The sequence below is a fragment of the Marmota monax genome, unplaced genomic scaffold, assembly GCF_021218885.2.
Source record: "Marmota monax isolate L192 unplaced genomic scaffold, Marmota_monax_Labrador192_F-V1.1 WCK01_AAM20220418_F8-fsc00478, whole genome shotgun sequence".
Taxonomy (NCBI): domain Eukaryota; kingdom Metazoa; phylum Chordata; class Mammalia; order Rodentia; family Sciuridae; genus Marmota; species Marmota monax.
The window spans coordinates 213309-233881 of NW_026692074.1; the positions used below are offsets into that span (position 1 = coordinate 213309).

Consider the following 20573-nt stretch of genomic DNA (forward strand, 5'->3'; position numbering starts at 1 on the left):
TAAGTGTTCCCAGAGAATCTAATGCCTATGAACTTCAACTCTAAAGAGATGTAGTGAATGAATTAATGCTATGAATATAAATTTTACTATTAATCCTAGTGAGTCTTGTAGTTAAATATAAGCATACTGCAGAATAGAATGTTCAACTGCAAATAAAGTTGTTATTTTTGTCTATTATCTGAGTTCAGACTTTTTTAGAAAAATATAATTTAGAAAGACATATGAAATAACATGTTCTAATGGCTCTTCTGTACCTGAAGAAAACACATTTGTTTTCCACTAGATCAAAGTATATGATTATAAAGGTTTGAAAATCAAATTTCCATGTCTCAATTTGAGTCCCAACTAAAAATATTTTTAGTAAAGCCATGGTAAATGACCTATTTTATCTTGATAGTTTATTTGCATATTTGTCCAAAGTCTTTAAGTATACTATACAGTTTCTTGGTCAGTTACTCTGTTTTCTACCTCTAAGATTTCTAGTAAAATGCATCCTGTGCATTAACAACAACAACAAAAAATTTCTCTACTGGATATTGAACCCTCATTTAGTCTAGGAAAGTGCTCTACCATTGAATTCATCCTCAGCCTTTTTTAAAGACAGGTTTAAGATAGGTTTCCCCGCTGGCCCTGGAAATTTTAATCCTCTTGCTTGTCTTCCCAGTAACTGTGATTAAAGTTGTTCACCCCATGCCTCTCTAATGATTTGGATTTTTGTTGGATGTTGTGTCATGTGTTTCTCATATCAACCCCAATAAATATTTTAGCCATTTTATCTTATGCACCGCTAAGATATATATTTCTCTCCAATTGTATACTGTTCCATTACTGTCATTTCTCCCAAAATGGGCCCTTCTGATGATTTGGGATATGTAGAAAAATGTTTTGTTCATGTGTTATAATTAATGGGCTTTAACTAGTATAAGTAAGTGAATTTATACTATAATACAGGATCTTTTATTTCCTTATACATTACTAATGTAGTATACATGTCTTGATTATTACAGTATATTTCTTCTGTATTATGTAAATAGAGTAAGTTGTTCTGATATTTGTGTAGTATTTGCTAGTATGAACCCACCATATTTTACTTATGCATTCCTATAGTGAATGTTTGGTTCTATTGCCATCATTTCAAAATCTTTGCATGAACATAATTCCCTTGTTAACTTTTCATGTGTTCCTCTCTGGATGTATAATAAGGATTCGAGTGATAAGAGTGAAGTGAATAAATATTTTACCCAGGACTATCAGGCTGCCCACCAGAATGAACGCCCAGGATAATCTAATTATGTGTACTAGGACTCCAGTTTAAGCCATAACCTCACCAGCACTGGTACCATCTACTTCCTGATAGAATGAGTTGAGATTGAGCCCTTTTTTCCCTGATTCCTGGTAACATTGAATATGTACTCTAGAGTTGTTACATAATTGAGTTTCCCTTTCTGTATATTTGCGATCAAACCTTTAAAATTTTATATTTTGACTTAATGGGAAACAAGTATGTTTTGTTCATTGCCTGTTTTTTTTCAGTTAGGTTGATTACAGTTTTGCACCCCATGCCTGGCTAAAAGATGTATTTGAATGAATTAATGCTATGAATATAAATTTTATTATTAATCCTAGTCAGTCTTGTAGTTAAATATAAGCATACTGCAAGCTCTGTTGGTTTAATGTAGATGTTTGCAAAGTTATATAAAGAAATAGATATGTAGATGTTTGCAAAGTTATATAAAGAAATAGATAGTGTTATGTTTTGTATAAAATGTGCCCCCCCCCGCCAACCAAGCTCACATTTGAGACAATGTAAAAAGTTTCAGAGGAGAAACAATTGGGTTGTAAGAGTCTTAAGCCAATCGGTAATTTAATCCAATGATAGGGATAAACTGAGTGGTAACTGAAGTGCTACAAGTGTGGCTGGAGGAGGTGGGAATTGGGGTGTGGCTTTGGGTATATATTTGTTTCTTGTGAGTAGAGTCTTTTTCTCTGCCTCCTGGTCACTGTGATGTGAGCTGCCTTCCTTCACTATCCTTTCCCATCATGATGTTCAGGCTTAGGTCGTGCCCTGAGGAGTGGAGCCAGCCTTCTATGGGCTAAGAGCTCTGAAAGTGTGAGCCCTCAAATAAACTTTTTCTCCTCCACAATTGTTCTGGTCAAATCCTTTAGTCACAGCAGAAAAAAAAAATTACTGAAACAGATAGCAAATACTTAGGCTTTGTTGGTGACAATGGCCTTTGTCATAACTACTTTGCCATGAAAGGGCAAAAACAGATAATACAAAAACATTTCTGCAAAGTTAATACCTGTATTAGGACCTAAAGCCCAAGACATGGTCCCACTCATGTTAGGGACGATCACTCAACTATTGCACACTATCATCTTGACACCCATTTGCTGACTCATCTGCTCTCCTACAATGTCATAAACATACCAAGAGCCCAGCATCAGCTCCTGCTGCTGACAGCTCTAGCACCAGCAGTGCTGTCAGTACCTCAGCCTTTGTGACAGCCCCAGCTGTTTTAGGACCAGTTGAGAGCTCCATTCCTGCCACCTTGAAGATTCACTTCTAACGCCTACTGAGCAAGCACTGGAATAGTGAAAAACATTTCATAAATGAGTAATCTCAGTTTTCAAATGTATATTTGCTATGGATGTTAATAAAATTCAAATCTAAATATATATAGGATGACTTCAAAGTTAGGAGAAGAAGAATATATTCTTCTTTAACATCTCTCTCCAAACTACTCACTTTTTCTCCCCTTTTTTCCTCCCTCCCCAACTTACCAAGTAGCCTTCCATAGCCACAGGCTTTTTATACTCTTGTTTGACTGTCTGGAAAAGTAACTGGAGTATAAATAGACACAGAAATTCATTTATTTCTGTGGTTCCTTTTAGTTTAAACCAAATTAATTGGTCCTATCCATTATAGATTAATTCTGATATCCAGGAACAAAAAAAAATTATAAAGATTATAGTCATATTCTTAAATATCTAAAACTAACATTTTTCTTTCTACTTCATAGAAAAATAAATTCATAATTTAAAAATGCACCTTAATTAAAATATAGAGATGATAAATTTTATGTTATATGTTTCTTATCACTATGAAACACTATACAAAAAGTCAATCATAATGCACAAGGGTGATAAACACAATAATTTATTTGTAGATGCTATTAAATTCTTATTAAAATGTATATGTTAGTAATTTTTACTGTTCTCTTTCTTCTGGCAGGTATATTTTGAGCACAAGGTATACATATGCATTTCTCTGCATAATAAGGAAGTCTGTACTTAGTAAAACATAGTTATATAAAAAGCTGGAATTGTAGTCAAAACCCAAAAAATTCATTGGCCTTGATGTTCACATAGTAACAAGAATATGACATTATTGATAGAATGAAGATGGTATGTGGAAATCAATGAGGTATATAGGGGAATCCTCTGTAGGCCCAGATATAACAGTCATTGAATCATAATTCCAATGTTTTCTGAGCTGAAAGGACCTTGGAAATGACCAAATCCATCTCTGGTGTGTTTCAATGTGTTGGCTCTGCATGTGTTGCTGTGGTGGGACAAGCAGGGTCAGGCATCTGTGTCTTAACAGAGCTCTCAGGAGAATCTGATGCATATACCACTGACTCAACCAGGGAAGTAAAGTGACTTCTGAGTAGAGTGTCTCAGAAATGGCACAGGAGTTACATCCCCAAACCTTTGGTCTCTATTCTAACTATGACACAAAGCCCCCTGCTGAGACTCCTGAGGTTTTACATTTTCACTAGAGAAGTATCACTAACTTCCAACATCATCAATAACCTCATCAAGATGTGTTTTAATATCATCATAGATTTTTGTCCCCTGGAAATAACACAGGGTATTACAACACATTTTAGATTTCATATTTTAATACAGCATTAATATATATCTGTTATTTATTATAGAATGGCAGATCATGGATTCATCATCTATTAAAACTAGAGGTCTACTAACCTTCCATGCATTTTGAAGGTGAGAAAACTCATACTAGAGATATTATTAACTTTCTAAGTGTTTCAGTAATTTAATTCTCCTTTTCAGATCAATAAATTAGACTGGACTTCTTTACTGTTTGATGAGATGAGCTAATATAACAGGTCAGTTGTTTTGGCTTGGGTTCTTTCATGTGTAATTCAGTTTGTTGTGATTTTTGTGAATATTTTCTATTAAAAATATTTTTTTTTTTCTGAACAACAGTATGCAGGCAACTGATCAAAGGCAAAAATATCTGCATTGGTGAAATAAATTGCGGTGTTCCTTTTTAATATTAGGGTAATTCATGGTAAATTAAAGGGGATTTTAAGAATCTTTTTTTTAAGAAGTAACAATTTTAGGTAGGTAATTGCGAGAAGGATAGTAGTTATACAAGCCAAAGCCAGATGATTTTTCCACAAGCTCCACGGAGATGGATCAATGCCTTGGACTGTCAAGTATTCTTCACCAGTACATCTAAAATTCAACACAAAATTTCTGATTACATTTGTAGCATCTGTCAAGGTTTACTCAATATATTCACTATTTCTTTCTTAGAAGCCAATAAGTAACCAAATTGTATGAAATCATCACTTCGTATATAATACCTATCATGGAGTGCTTAAAATTTTTCTAAATACTGTGCTAAGCACCTTGTACCTAGTAAGTTAGGGAATTCCAAAAATAACCCAAGGGGGTATAGGTATTACACACATTTCAAAGAGGAGGATTCATTAATAAGAATGAATGAAGTTGGCCAAGTTTACAGTCACACAATGAACCAAGTTCTAGTCTCCTCAGATTCATTCCATTTCAAATTTATAATGCTACTCTCCTCAAAGGAAGTATTAATGAAGGAACTTTTCACCACTCCTAGTGGGTAAAAGCTCAGCTTTAACTGATGACACCTATGGACCTTACTGAGAGCATCAAAAGTTCCTTCTGGTTTGGCTCACCCACAGAATAGTTATCCAAAAAACACAGGCAAGAATTCTACAACTACAGATAGAGGAAACAAATGCTTCTAGGCAGTCAGGATCTGTCAGCTCTTGTACCATGATGGTAATAATCATCACAGACACTCCACCACAGAAAGATACCCAGGAATCAGACTTAGGTAGCAGCTGGAACACAGCAAGATGGAGCATTCCTGCCACAAGGTGGAAAAGTGGCTCTTAATAAAAAACACCTTGTGCAGTCACAATTATTGCCTGCTGCCATTCTTGTGCATCTCTTGGAATTCAGCCATTTCAAAAAATCCTTAACCTCTCTGTGCTATTAGAGGAGCTTCTTATTTTCTCTTATGTGAAGGAGCCTTCTGTGAGCATGAAGCCTGTGGTAGTTTCTCCTTATGTGGTCTAATGTTTCCCGTCCATTTCATCCTGACTAATAGCCTGGCACTAACTTTTTGTCACAAAGACTATGCCCAGGTCAAAACAAAAAGAGTGGTTAAGGAAAACTCCTCTTAGAAGAGGCTTTATCAATCATTAACAATAGGGTTTGTGTTTTTACAAAGACTTAATTCCATACATTTGAGAAATCTAGGAGAGATTGAGCATGCCAGATTCTCTTTCCCCTTGGTAATTTATCTGTTAAAGTCAAAGATAACAGCAATCATAGAAAACAAAAGTAGTATTAAAAATTAAAAATGAGATCTTCTAAATTGATTGAAATTTGCACTTCAGTTTTAATGACATTATTCAAAAATAGATTTTTTTTGTAAACTAACTGAAATATGTATTTCTTTCTCTAGAGGATATAGCCTTTGATAAGGAGTATACTGAGTCAATGTATAGACATATACACACACAAACACACACACACAACTATGCAGGCTTTGATTTCCCATAAGTGTGAACAAAAAGAAGGGCCGGGATCTCAGCAAAGCAACGTTAACCACTTTTATGCTACTGCTATTCTTTGAGCTATTACTAATCTCCAAGGGATGGGCTCACTGGTAGCACAGAATCCAAGTTATCAGAATCTATGATCCTTCACTAAACTGTCAAAGCAATTAATTTCAAAATCAATAGTTCTGAAAAAAATAAGAACTGAATCCCACAACTAAAACATCAGAACAATTTCTCAAAAGGCTCAAAACAAATATGTCTCCACATTAAACTTAAACACAATTTTATGTTCAATACAGGAATTGTATGGGTGTTCATATATATTACTGTACAAGGACTCATATTTCAAGTGATAAAACTTAGAATCAGGAAGTTTTGTTAGCCTTGAAAGGAATCAAATCAGCTTTGAGCCTGGGGGCCTTTCTTAATCACATCATAGGAGTAATCAAACCCTTTGTGACATTGAGCACAAACTTACATCACATAGGTGGAACAGCCACTGCTTTTTGTTGTATTGAGTCCTGGACAGAAGTTTTGTCCCCCAAATTCATTATACTGCAAAGCCTATAACAAGGGGGAACAGAAGTGAAACAGACTTGGATTCTAAAAGTTTCCCAGAAATTATCCCAATGATGTCAAGTCTAATCTTAATTTTGTATTTACAATATGCCAAAGTCTCATATTCATAGTCTATTTCCCACAAAATACCTTATTTTCTCTGGAAATCAAGAGGCCTAAGCTTGGGATGTTGCTTCCCATTGGCCAAGAAGTCATTCCTTCATCTCTTCCCAATTTTATAGTCCCATAAACACTACAACTAAAATAATACAGTGGTGATCAAAGGTAATGTTGATTTATGATAATTATGTTTTCCTCAAAACTAGTTGTAATTATGTGAGTTAGAAATTTGGTTATATATGGATGGACAGTCACTTTGGAGTTGATTGGCTTGCTAAAGCCAATACAGTTAAGAGTGTATTATGGTCTTATTTTTGCTTCTTCTATTTTCCCTAATTTCTTTACAACCTTCATCTTCCTCAAACAATGAGGTGATTGGGGAAAATCCCATGTGACTCCTGGAGTTTGTACTAACTGAGGCTAATTGTGGTGAGCCGCTTCTGCCGTTTCTGCAGATTATGGTCGCCATTACAAGATGACGCTGGCTCCACTGTGGTCTGTGACAAACAACTCCTTATCTGGGAAAGTTGGCACATGATTTTTCACCACCCTGTGAGAAAGCTCCACGCAGCAGCTTTGCATTGGGGCTTGGGATGCTTTATTAAGGCTGGGAGGGGCATCCGAGAGAGGAGAAGAAGAAATATCAAGGGCCTGAATAAACTGCTGAAAGAAGATTCCCGAGTTGCGTCTTCCTTGCGGGCAAGGGGTTGCGACAAGTGGTGCCGAGACCCAGGAACCAGAACTTTCAGCAGTCAGGGGTGGTGCACCGGTTAGTCCCAGGTAAGTGGGATCCGCGATCAAAGTGGGGTTAGTCCCAGGTAAGTGGGATCCGCGACCAAAGCGGGGCAGCTCCTCTGTAAAGAAAGAGAGAGCATTACATTTTATTGCAGCTGCACTGTGTACTTTCGCTTCTACTTTCGCTTTTGTTTTCTGTGTTTCTGTTGTTGTGTCATTTCGCTTTTGTTTTTTGTGCTTCTTTTGTTGTTGTGATGACAGGGACGCTCCCCTGTTAAAAGGAAGAGAGCAGGGAATTCATAGAACGGAACACTCCCCTGTAAAAGGAAGAGAGCGGGGACTTTTGTACTTTCACTTTCTTTATAGCTCTAAAAACATTATGGGCGTTGCTTCTTCAAGCCCAATTTTGTTGGCCCTAGATGGGTTGTTACATTCAAAAGGACTTAAGATAAAGCAGAGTACTTTGCAGATGTTTTTAAGAGAAGCTGATATAGCGGCTCCTTGGTTTGCTTTTTCAGGGAGTCTTACGGTTCCCAGCTGGGACAAATTAGGGAAAGATCTAGATTTCGCTCATGAGCAAGGTACCTTGCAGGGTGGCGTTATACCACTTTGGAAGTTAGTTAGAGGATGTATAACAGATGGTAAATGCCAGGAAGCTGTAAGTGAGGGTCAAGCTATTCTTGAGCAGCTGCATGAGGAAAAATCTGAAGGATCATGTAGTGAAGTGGCAGAGAGTATTAAAAGTAACAGTAGTGAGAAGGCAAAAGAGCCTGAAGATAAAAATAGGAGAAGGCTCTACCCAGACTTGACCGAATTAAAAACGCCTGAGAACACAAGCGACTCAGAGAGTTCTGAGGACCTTGATATATTGTTACAACAACTACATAAGATAAAAATGAAAAAGAAGAAAAAGGAGACACAGGGCATGCAGGCCTACTGTAAGAAGGGGAAGGGAGTTAACATCGGTCAACAAAACTCTGAGGAGGAGGAGGTAGAATATCTAGAAGAAGATATGGTGCCGATTGCCCCACCTCCGTATGTGGGGGGGAGCCAAGGTTCCGGGAGATCTTTTCATGCACAAGTTTGGAGGACAGTTAATACAGATATGGGACTTGCATACCCTGTATTTCAGGACAATAACAGGGGAAGATATCATGAGCCTTTAGACTTTAAGATAATTAAAACCTTGGCAGAATCTGTCCGCACTTATGGCATAGATGCCGCTTTCACTCTCACTCAGGTGGAGGGACTTACTAGATTTTGCATGACTCCCTCAGATTGGGCTAGTCTAGTCCGCACTTGTGTTTCCCCAGGGAAATATTAGGAGTCCAAAGTTGGCTGTTTAATGTTTCTGGCAGTACCCAAGACTCGGAGCGAGGTAGGAGACTTAAAATTACTTCACACAATTCACAATTGTTTAATGCTACATTACCCTCCACAGCAGTCTGTCTCCAATCTCCGTTCCTGTTTCTTTTGGCTAATGTTACATCACAGGGGATGCTTAATTGTTCTAATATTACCTGTTATTTGTCTGAGTGTTGGAATGCATCCTGGCCTATGGCAATGGTTATGAAAATTCCAACCTTTGTCCCGATTCCGGTTACTACAGATCCAGAGTCTTTTCCTATTGTTGAACTGATTAGAGCCCGTAGAGATTTTGGAATTACGGCAGCTATAGTGACAGCTGTGGCAGTGTCTGCTGCTGCAGCAGTTACAGCTGGAGTAGCCATGGCCAGCCAGGTACAAACTGCTGCCACTATTAATCAGGTTATTCAACAAACATCCACCATACTTGAATCTCAAAGTAGAATTAATCAACACATTTTATCTGGGATTCTAGCTGCTAATCAAAGGATAGATCTGCTTCAAGCTCAAGTTGAGGAATTGTCTGACCTAGTACATTTGGGTTGTATTGATCAACATGCACATTTATGTATAACCTCTGTCAGATTTTATGATTCCAGAAATGCCTCCCACATCATCGGGGAGTATCTATCCGGAACCTGGTCCATGGAAGCAGAAAACATGATCCAGTCTCAACTAACCCAGATAGCTGTCTTGAACAGTACCCGTGTCGATCCCGTGACTTTGGGTCAATTCACCAGTTGGCTATCTTCTGCTTTTTCCTTCTTCAAAGAATGGGTGGGAGTAGGCATTTTTGGTGCAATGTGTTGCTTCGGTGTTGTACTCTGTTTGTGGCTTCTCTGTCGCCTTAAAACTCGCCATGCACAAGAAAAGGCTATGATCATACAAGCTCTTGCAGCTTTAGAAAATGGCAACTCGCCTCAAGTCTGGCTTGCGCATCTTAAGCAGTAAACCTTTGTCATGGTCGTTACACCCCAAGTTATTATAACATTGCACTGGGATCGACATGACTTTCCTTGTTATTCTCTTAGTGTTGGAAAGCCCTTGCACTCTGCCGGTCTTACTGCCATTGCACGCAGATGGGTTTCCACACTAGTACTTTTCTATCGCCTTGAAGTTCGTGCCTTTCTTTCAGGGTGCTGTCAACTCGTTTGTCATTATAAACAGCCACAGTTCAGCCTCAGCTATCCCCCTTCGTCCACCATCGTCACGATACAGGATGCGAGGCAAGGCACTGCACTTGAGTGATCCTTGACGTGGACCTCAAGGAGAGCATGTCCTATTGCATGTGGGTTAGACGCGTCCACGCCCCGCCCCACGAAAAAAGGCGTCGGCTGATATGGCCTCAGGTCTGGGGAAGGCGCCTCCTTAGGACTGAGTCATACTATGCAGCCACTTCTGCACAGTGGGATAGGACCTCTACTCTCACCTGTATTGTTTTAAGAAAACAGAAAAGGGGGAACTGTGGTGAGCCGCTTCTGCCATTTCTGCAGATTATGGTCGCCATTACAAGATGACGCTGGCTCCGCTGTGGTCTGTGACAAACAACTCCTTATCTGGGAAAGTTGGCACATGATTTTTCACCACCCTGTGAGAAAGCTCCACGCAGCAGCTTTGCATTGGGGCTTGGGATGCTTTATTAAGGCTGGGAGGGGCATCCGAGAGAGGAGAAGAAGAAATATCAAGGGCCTGAATAAACTGCTGAAAGAAGATTCCCGAGTTGCGTCTTCCTTGCAGGCAAGGGGTCGCGACAGCTAATAGGAGATTTTCAGTCATAAAAGGTGACTGCTGGATAGGACACCTTCACTGGTCATGGTCAAAGCAATATGGATAGGCATTGTTTTTGTTGCATCCAGCTTGAGAATACATTTCCTATGACAGATGAGGACAACTTACCATATAACCATAGTGAGGGATACTTAAGTACTGAATCCATGACAGCCAAGGGGCAAAGTTTCCAAAATCCAGTGAAAAACTTATCAAAATCTAAAAAAAAAAAAAAAAAAGCAAAAACCATGAAACCATGAATCGGAACAAGTCCAGTGATTTTACAAGAAATTCTAGATAAGTCTCTCCAAGAACTCTAGAATTTTCTATACACTTCTGCTGGACCAACTCTTTCTTAAAATTTCTTCAACTTATTCTAGACAGTAAGCTTCATCCTTCATCCCTTGCATATCTATACCTCCACACAGCTAAGATAGTTTATGTATTAAACGAAGGACAATATACCTATAGTCTGTATTATACATTCATTTATTTGGGATATTCAGGACAATATTATCTATATTATATTTTCCACTTATTTGGAAGATTTGTAATTATCAAGACTAAGTCCTCTAATTTCTCTGTAACTGCACATAAAAGAATACCAAGAAGTACAGTTATCCTTTGGTAGCCCAACGGTATTGGTTCCAGGATATCTAGTCCACAGATACCAAAAATCTGCAGATGCTCAAGTCCCTTATTTTTAAAATGGCATAATATTTTCATGTAACCCACATACATTCTTTATGCATAAATAAAAATATAGTGTGTTTTAAAAATCATTTTAATATTTCTTGATGCCTAATACAACATGAATACTATGCAAATAGTTCATATGAATAGAGCAAAATGACAAAGAAATAAGCACATATACTCGTTGTAGACATAATTTTTGCTTTGCATAGTATTGATCTGCAGTTGGTTGGATCTTTGAATGTGGATCCCATGGACATGAAGAGCTGATTTTACTGACTATTCAAATTATATTAAATCATATGTACCCAGTAAGGAACCTGACAGTCTAAGAACAATCCTAAGCATCACATGCCCCTTACTACTTTCATACAACATGTAATTTGTTATTCACAAGGGTCGACACTATATATCCATTACATTAGGAATCATCTGGAGCTCAGAAAGGAGGCCTTAGAAAACCCAAACCCTAGACCTGATAAACAACACATTGTGGTGAAATACAGCAGGAAACATAGTCAATCCCTCCATTTAAAGCTACCAGAAAGCAGTGTGGCAATGAAGATGCCAGGAAGGACTGCTGGAGACACACAAGAGACAGCTGTGAGGTGCACATATGTTTGTCCTAACTGGCGTGAGGTACCCTGGGGTATTCGGAGCAATGACAATGCTGTGGTTTTGTCTGCATGTGTTAAAACTGGACCTAACCAACTGCTTAGTATATAAGTCAGCATCTCCAAGTAAAATGTGATCCTGGAACTGATTTTTAAATTTCTACATAGAAAACCTTACATAATAATTAATCATATCTTTTATTTGTTGTATGACAGTGTAGAAACTATAAACAAGACATTGCTTTTTCAGTGATATACATTGATTTTTGCCAGATTTATACATGAAATAATTAAACTTTGGCAAGAGCTTATGCTAATTATGTATCTTTGAAAGACAACTCCTCCTACTGTAGAAGAAAGGACGTGTGTATTAATAGGATAACCACTCCTATTTGATGTCATTGTGTGGCAAAGGTTGGTAACTAGTTTCTGCTGATTCATCATTGTGAGTGCAAAATTTAAGGCATAAAAGAATAAAACTAAGTAATCATTAAAAGCAAAAGTAAGCAGGAAAATATTGATATAAAAAGCATCAGGAACCCATTAATAGGGTGACCTTGTACTATGAGTTTGGGATTTCCAGTGTTTTTAAAATACTCCTTTGCAAAATGCAAAAGTCATTCAAGTTAGGCTCCCCATGTGGCACAACTCTGTTAACGTCTCATGGAACTTAACTTTGACCTTGGAGAGTAATGAACCCAACTGAACTACCTCTGCTCTTAACTAGCTGGCAGTTCTCAATACCAGCATGAAAGGCAGACAAATAGCTTATTTTTATGAAGGAAGTGCCTAATCATTTGTCTTCTGGTGTTTGAATTTCCAATATATCAAGGTTTTATAATGTCACCAAGATGTTCATTTAAAAGCTGTTAGTAAGGACATGTTAATTAAGTTTAACATAGTTCACATTAAGCACCAGGAAAAAAAAAACAAGATAAGTGCCAGGAGGAAAGTGGTACATTCTCTAATATAAACAGGATCTTAGTCCATGGCATCCTGAAAGCATCTTAGGTCTATGCACAAAATCCTCAAAGCAGGTTTTACAGGACAGGTGAAAGAGCGGGAAGGAACAAGGGGAAAAATTCCCTCTCAGACAATCACAGTTCACACTCACCATCATCAATAGAAAATATAGTCCCAGAATTGCTGCTATTAAAAAAAATACTGTGAACTCCAATAGCAAGGATCAGGGAACCAGTTGAATAAGCCACCATCAAAATGGTAAGCATCGTTATGAAGAAAGCCTTCACCCCTGGTTTCAATCCTTTGAAAGAAAATAAAGGGTCAGTCTACCTGCCTAGGTTCCCATGTATTTGACCCTTGTGTGTGTGTGTGTGTGTGTGTGTGTGTGTGTGTGTATACACGCATGCACAAATGACAGCATAATACTCTGAAAAAAAAAATAGTATCAAGATGAAAAGTTGTCATCCAAGACCGAAATACCCAGGGACATTAATTGCATCGTTCACCACTGTATAACGTTACCACACAGATTTATTACACTTTCTACCAAAGCATTTTCCCATATAACACTGATGTTGCCCTATGTGTAATTTTGACCAATTCAGAATTGGTGAGGTGGACACAGGCAACATATCTAGCCAAATTATACTGCCTTCTCCTATTAAAGAAAACTCATCAACAGCACACCCATGTACCCAGACATCTCTACATTACTCGCTGTCTGCTATAATGCATTTGTCAGCAAAAAAAAAAAATCTGGGATCACAATTCTCTATTTTTTTTCTAACAATGGTTTTAATATATGGGAAGGAAAGAGAAAGAATCCATACGCTGAATACCGCTAGACAAATCCTATTACTCTGATTCAGATTAGAGCCAAATGAAGTTTCTTCTTCCACCTTATGAACTCTAATGAGTTAATGCTCACCATCAGTCTTACAATGTTGCAATTGCTGCAGTAACACTAATCAGGACTGTGGGGGAGGGGTTAGATTACATAATTAATTATTTATGAAACAACTTTTATTTCTAAACTGGAAGGTTTACACTTTCTCAGTGGTTCTTACTCTGCAGTGTATTGTCAAAAATAGATATTTCTGTGATGTGTGTATGTGTGCATGTGAGTGCATGAGAGAGAGAAAGAAATACATTTACATTCTCACAGCATGAGCCTGGGAAGAAGCCTGAGCATAATGCACGAATGAATGTGTCTATGGCCATTAAACAAGTATTCTTGTTAAATCCCTGAATCCAAAAGTCATCATCTTTCTTTAAATAGGGAAAAGGAGAGGAAGAATAAATATGTGTATGTATGTGTGTGTGTGTGTGTGTTGTTTTTTTAGCTCTCTCTTTGTATCTCTAATACCTATTTATAGTTTTTCCATTTATACTTTATCTTTATGTAGAGGTATAGGTACAGAGACACAGAGAAAAATTGAAAAGCAATAAATATCCCATTATCTCCAGCATAGTCTCAAATATGAAGGGATTCTTTACATGTTTTTGTATGAATCACAGCATTTTACTGACATAAAATGTATTTATAACTTTGAAAGTTCAGTTGAGTCCAGTACAGTGCCATACACCTGTTATCCCAGAAATTGGGTTGACCAAGAAAGGAGGATTCCAAGCTTAAGGCAAGCCTGAGCAAATTAGCAAAACCCTATCTCAAGATAGAAGTGTAAAAAACGGCTGGAGATGTAACTCAATGGTAGACTACTTGTATAGCATGTGAGTGGCTCCAGGTTCAATCCTCAGTACTGCACACACACACAAGTAACAAATAAAAATAAAAGAATTTGTGTAGAACAGTATTGACAACTGAACTACCATTTTAGAAAGTGAGGAATGAATACTTGCTCTCCTGGCTTATGACTTGATATTTCGTTTTGGAAACCATAAATATGTTTACAAAGAGAAGATGGTTTTCTTTCATTTGTAAGACTACGGACACATCCTCTTTATCTTGTTACTTACCTAACATGAAGTATACTGTACAAGTAAATAGAATGATTGTTAACAAACTCCTGGGTAGAAAATCAGATAACAGTTTTCCAAAGAAGTAAGAAGACAATCTGTAGTATCCACTGATGTACTCTTGTCTGCAGAACAAAAACACATACCATACATCCCAGATTAGTCCAGGAAGGCACAGCCCAGAGGAGACTCTTCTGTGCAGACTCCTGCTGCCACCAGGTCTGACACTGCAGATGTCCAAGGGTTGTAGGCTGACCCCCACCCCCACGTCATTCTCCACTTCAGGTGCAGCCTCCCTGGGGCATCAGCCTCCCTGGGGCATCAGCCCCCCAAGGCTCTTGCCTGGATCCTCTCATAACAGCACTCCTCCTGTGCTGCCCACTCTGGCCCACATCACCCCTCTAGGGACAGTGTCTGCATCTCCTCACTTTCCTCAGAGGCTATATTTCTCCTCTGAGCTGGGCTCTGCTTGAAGAGCAAAACATTGGCTAATCTCAGTGATAACAGAGGCTTTTCTTCTCCCCACTTATGATTGTGACAAAGATGGCTTTATTATTCTCCAAGGCCCTACATGCAGGTGCAGTTTCCTAAACTCCTTTTAATTTATTTATTTTTAATTTTAATTTATTTTATTTTTACCTTTATTTTATTTATTCATTTTTATGTGGTGCTGAGGATGGAACCCAGGGCCTCGCATGTGCTAGGAGAGCGCTCTAGCACTGAGTTACAATCCCAGCCCTCTCCTTTTACTTTTGTTACTCTCATGAAAAAAAAAAGAAAGAAGAAAAAAGACTTCTTCCTTCAATGATCATGTCTTTCAACAATACACCCTTTCAGATATTAAATGCTCATCTTTCCTCTTCTTCACATGGATTTCCTGTATTTTCAAACTCTTCCACCAGTATCTTCATTCCTTCCCTCTCTAATGATTGCTATCCTTGGTGCATATGTAAGCACAGGCAAATCTCCTTTATATTTGAAAATCTCAAGAGAAAAACTGAACCTTTTCTTTTCCTTTGATTCATTCCATTCTTAAAGCCACTGAAGGCTGCACAACTTCAATTCTTTGTCAGCTTTATCTACTACTGCTAATTTGCTGATTAACCCACCACTACAATTCTACCTAGCTCCTCAAAATGTTCTTGCTAGAGTCATCTTGATTTGTTATTTTCTAGAAACAAAAATATAATTTCAGCCCCTCTATTGCTTGCTTTCTCTGCAGCACTGGAATTTGCTGACTACACCTCACCCCAAAATTCACTCTTCCTTTGGCAAGAGGCCCCATACACTTGACTTTATACCCTGTTCATTTTTTTTTCAGTTAATACTGGTTATCTCTGCACATACTTTGAAAGCTCGTATTGTACATGATAGGTATATATGATTTGTATTGGTCCTTTAAACAAATCAACATATGAAAGAAAAGAAAAATACTGATATTCTCCCAATCAGATCCTTGGTCCAATTATGGATATCACCAGTTTAGTCAACAGACATCAAGCTCCTTCCTAAAATAGAGATCTACTCACATAAAGAGCTTCTTCTCAAGTGCAAAGGTCTCCTTTGCTGACAGGTTGGGTAAACACTGAAAGCCAATTAGCAGACAGAGTGTCCAGGTCCTGCCAGGACAGAACAGAAACAAAAGAACCATAGTTTTGTTTTTTTTTTTTTTTCCATAAAAAAAGAAAGAAAGGAAGAAGAAAAAAAATTACTATCCTGGTTAAAAGAGAGGGGAAGAATGACCCCATGAGGTCTCTCCCTGTGTAGGGTATAGAAATTCTGTGTGGGAAGACAAAAAAAAAAAAAAAAAAACATTCTGGGGTTGGATATTGGCTATAGTTGCACAATGAGCAGGTGCTTGATGCACTGAACAGTAACTGTACATTCAAAAAGGGTTAAAAGGGTAAAATTTATGATGTATACAGTTCAACAATAAATAGATACAAATATATATGAAAAATAAAATTAATTTTTCCACTCATTTTTCAATGCATGAACACATCCTACCCACAATGAATATAATGTTTACTCAATACTTACACTCAAAAAATATGAAATGGATTTTTCCAAGCTTGAAAAAAATAACAGCATTGATTCAAATTTACTTACCTAATCTGGATTTCGGTGCAATCATTTTTTAAGTGAAGGAGAATAGCACTCATAACCAGTCCACCTATGATTGTGATAATGATCTTTGTAAAAAAGGAAAATGAAAAAGATAAAGAAATAGTTTCAATTAGAAGTGAAAAATGTACACCATTTATGATAAAATATACAGCTTCATAATCAGATTTCACCACTGAGATAAACAATTTACATGGCTTGGCCAAAGTCTCTGAGAGAATCAGAATACAGTGCACACTATTACACTACTTTCTAAATTAAGTTGAACACTTGTGGTGAGCCACTTCTGCCGTTTCTGCAGACTATGGTCGCCATTACAAGATGAAGCTGGCTCCGCTGTGGTCTGTGACAAACAACTTCTTATCTGGGAAAGTTGGCACATGATTTTTCACCACCCTGTGAGAAAGCTCCACGCGGCAGCTTTGCATTGGGGCTTGGGATACTTTATTAAGGCTGGGAGGGGCATCAGAGAAAGAGAAGAAGAAATATCAGGGGCCTGAATAAACTGTTGAAAGAAGATTCCCGAGTTGCGTCTTCCTTGCGGGCAAGGGGTCGCGACAAGTGGTGCCGAAACCCGGGAACCAGAACTTTCAACAGTCAGGGGTGGTGCACCGGTTAGTCCCAGGTAAGTGGGATCCGTGATCAAAGCGGGGTTAGTCCCTAGTAAGTGGGATCCGTGACCAAAGCGGGACAGCTCCTCTGTAATGAAAGAGAGAGCCTTACATTTTATTGCAGCTGCACTGTGTACTTTCGCTCCTACTTTCGCTTTCTTTTTTTTGTGCTTCCTTTGTTGTTGTGTCATGGGTGCCGCATCTTCAAGTCCGCTTCTCCTGGCCCTAGATGGCCTGTTACGTTCCAAGGGACTGGAAGTGAAACATAGTACTTTACAGAGATTTTTACAGAAGATAGATATCGCTGCACCGTGGTTTGCATTTTCGGGCAGCCTTACTGTGCCTAGTTGGGATAAATTAGGCAAAGATCTTGACTTTGCTTCTGAGCAGGGCATATTAGAGGGTGGGGTGATACCCCTTTGGAAAATGGTCCGTGGTTGCCTTACAGATGGTAAATGCCAGGAAGCTGTGAGTGAGGGTCAAGCTATTCTTGAGCAATTGCATGAGGAAAAATCTGAAGGATCATGTAGTGAAGTGGCAGAGAGTATTAAAAGTAACAGTAGTGAGAAGGCAAAAGAGCCTGAAGATAAAAATAGGAGAAGGCTCTACCCAGACTTGACCGAATTAAAAACGCCTGAGAACACAAGAGACTCAGAGAGTTCTGAGGACCTTGACATATTGTTACAACAACTACATAAGATAAAAATGAAAAAGAAGAAAAAGGAGACACAGGGCATGCAGGCCTACTGTAAGAAGGGGAAGGGAGTTAACATCGGTCAACAAAACTCTGAGGAGGAGGAGGTAGAATATCTAGAAGAAGATATGGTGCCGATTGCCCCACCTCCGTATGTGGGGGGGAGCCAAGGTTCCGGGAGATCTTTTCATGCACAAGTTTGGAGGACAGTTAATACAGATATGGGACTTGCATACCCTGTATTTCAGGACAATAACAGGGGAAGATATCATGAGCCTTTAGACTTTAAGATAATTAAAACCTTGGCAGAATCTGTCCGCACTTATGGCATAGATGCCGCTTTCACTCTCACTCAGGTGGAGGGACTTACTAGATTTTGCATGACTCCCTCAGATTGGGCTAGTCTAGTCCGCACTTGTGTTTCCCCAGGGAAATATTAGGAGTCCAAAGTTGGCTGTTTAATGTTTCTGGCAGTACCCAAGACTCGGAGCGAGGTAGGAGACTTAAAATTACTTCACACAATTCACAATTGTTTAATGCTACATTACCCTCCGCAGCAGTCTGTCTCCAATCTCCTTTCCTGTTTCTTTTGGCTAATGACACCTCGTCGGGGATGCTGGATTGTTCTAGTGTTACCTGTCTCTTATCTGAGTGTTGGAATGGTTCTTGGACTGTAGCAGTGGTTATGAAAATTCCAAACTTTGTCCCAATCCCAGTCACTGCGGACCCAGATAAATTCCCCATTGTTGAGCTACTTAGAGTCCACAGGGATTTTGGAATTACGGCAGCTATAGTGACAGCTGTGGCAGTGTCTGCTGCTGAAGCGGTTACGACCGGAGTGGCCATGGCCAGCCAGGTACAAACTGCTGCCACTATTAATCAGGTTATTCAGCAAACATCCACCATACTTGAGTCCCAAAATTCAATTAATCAACATATTTTGTCAGGGATTTTAGCTGCCAACCAAAGAATAGATTTACTCCAAGCTCAGGTAGAAGAATTGGCCGACTTGGTGCTTTTGGGTTGTGTTGACCAACGTGTACATTTATGCATAACCTCTGTCAGATTTAATGATTCCAGGAATGCCTCCCGCATCATTGGTGAATATTTGGCTGGAACCTGGTCCATGGAAGCAGAAAACTTGATCCAGTCTCAACTAACTCAGATTGCTGTTCTGAATAGCACCCGTGTCGAACCAGTGACTTTGGGTCAATTCACCAGTTGGCTATCCTCTGCCTTTTCCTTTTTTAAAGAGTGGGTGGGGGTAGGCATTTTTGGTGCAATGTGTTGCTTCAGTGTTGTACTCTGTTTGTGGCTTCTCTGTCGCCTTAAGGCCCGCAGTGCTCACGATAAGGCTATGATCATACAAGCTCTTCGCAGCTTTAGAAAATGGCAACTCGCCTCAAGTCTGGCTTGCGCATCTTAAGCAGTAAACCTTTGTCATGGTCGTTACACCCCAAGTTATTATAACATTGCACTGGGATCGACATGACTTTCCTTGTTATTCTCTTAGTGTTGGAAAGCCCTTGAACTCTGCCGGTCTTACTGCCATTGCACGCAGAAGGGTTTCCACACTAGTACTTTTCTATCGTCTTAAAGTCTGTGCCTTTCTTTCAGGGTGCTGTCAACTTGTTTGTCATTATAAACAGCCACAGTTCAGCCTCAGCTATCCCCCTTCGTCCACCATCATCACGATACAGGATGCAAGGCAAGGCACTGCACTTGAGTGATCCTTGACGTGGACCTCAAGGAGAGCATGTCCTATTGCATGCGGGTTAGATGCGTTCAGGCCCCGCCCCACGAAAAAAGGCGTCGGCTGATATGGCTTCAGATCTGGGGAAGGCGCCTCCTTAGGACTGAGTCATACTATGCAGCCACTTCTGCACAGTGGGATAGGACCTCTACTCTCGCCTGTATTGTTTTAAGAAAACAGAAAAGGGGGAACTGTGGTGAGCCACTTCTGCCGTTTCTGCAGACTATGGTCACCATTACAAGATGAAGCTGGCTCCACTGTGGTCTGTGACAAACAACTTCTTATCTGAGAAAGTTGGCACATGATTTTTCACCACCCTGTGAGAAAGCTCCACGCGGCAGCTTTGCATTGGGGCTTGGGATACTTTATTAAGGCTGGGAGGGGCATCCAGGAAAGAGAAGAAGAAATATCAGGGGCCTGAATAAACTGTTGAAAGAAGATTCCCGAGTTGCGTCTTCCTTGCGGGCAAGGGGTTGCAACAAACACTAACCTGTTTTTTTTTTTTTTTTTTTTAATTGAGAGAATAACAGAGCAGATGTTGGAATGGCCAAGACTCCTCTCAGTGTCTACCAAGTATTCCCAGTTCAGGGCCCAGTTCAGGAGTGGGACCTATGAATGTCCTACAACATAGTAGCAAAGCAATGCAGGCACCTGGCAAAGTTGATCTGGGAACAAATTAAAGTCCACGCAGCTAAGAGGGATGACTTCAACTGAGCTCTCAACTCTTCTGCCAGGAAACAT

At 39.2% G+C, this 20573-nt stretch overlaps 1 protein-coding gene across 1 annotated transcript in view; it reads right to left on the reverse strand.

Moving 5' to 3' along the window:
• Positions 1 to 4313: 4313 nt before the first annotated feature.
• LOC124102942 (broad substrate specificity ATP-binding cassette transporter ABCG2-like) overlaps positions 4314 to 20573 on the reverse strand; it is a 43401-nt gene continuing 27141 nt past the window's right edge. Inside the window, exons 9-15 of the mRNA XM_046459398.1 lie at positions 16760 to 16842; positions 16180 to 16269; positions 14651 to 14775; positions 12883 to 12974; positions 10533 to 10622; positions 6337 to 6422; positions 4314 to 4485 (exon numbers count right to left, since the gene is read on the reverse strand). Of these exons, the coding sequence (XP_046315354.1) occupies positions 4314 to 4485; positions 6337 to 6422; positions 10533 to 10622; positions 12883 to 12974; positions 14651 to 14775; positions 16180 to 16269; positions 16760 to 16842 (738 nt within the window). The remainder of the gene's footprint in view (positions 4486 to 6336; positions 6423 to 10532; positions 10623 to 12882; positions 12975 to 14650; positions 14776 to 16179; positions 16270 to 16759; positions 16843 to 20573) is intronic.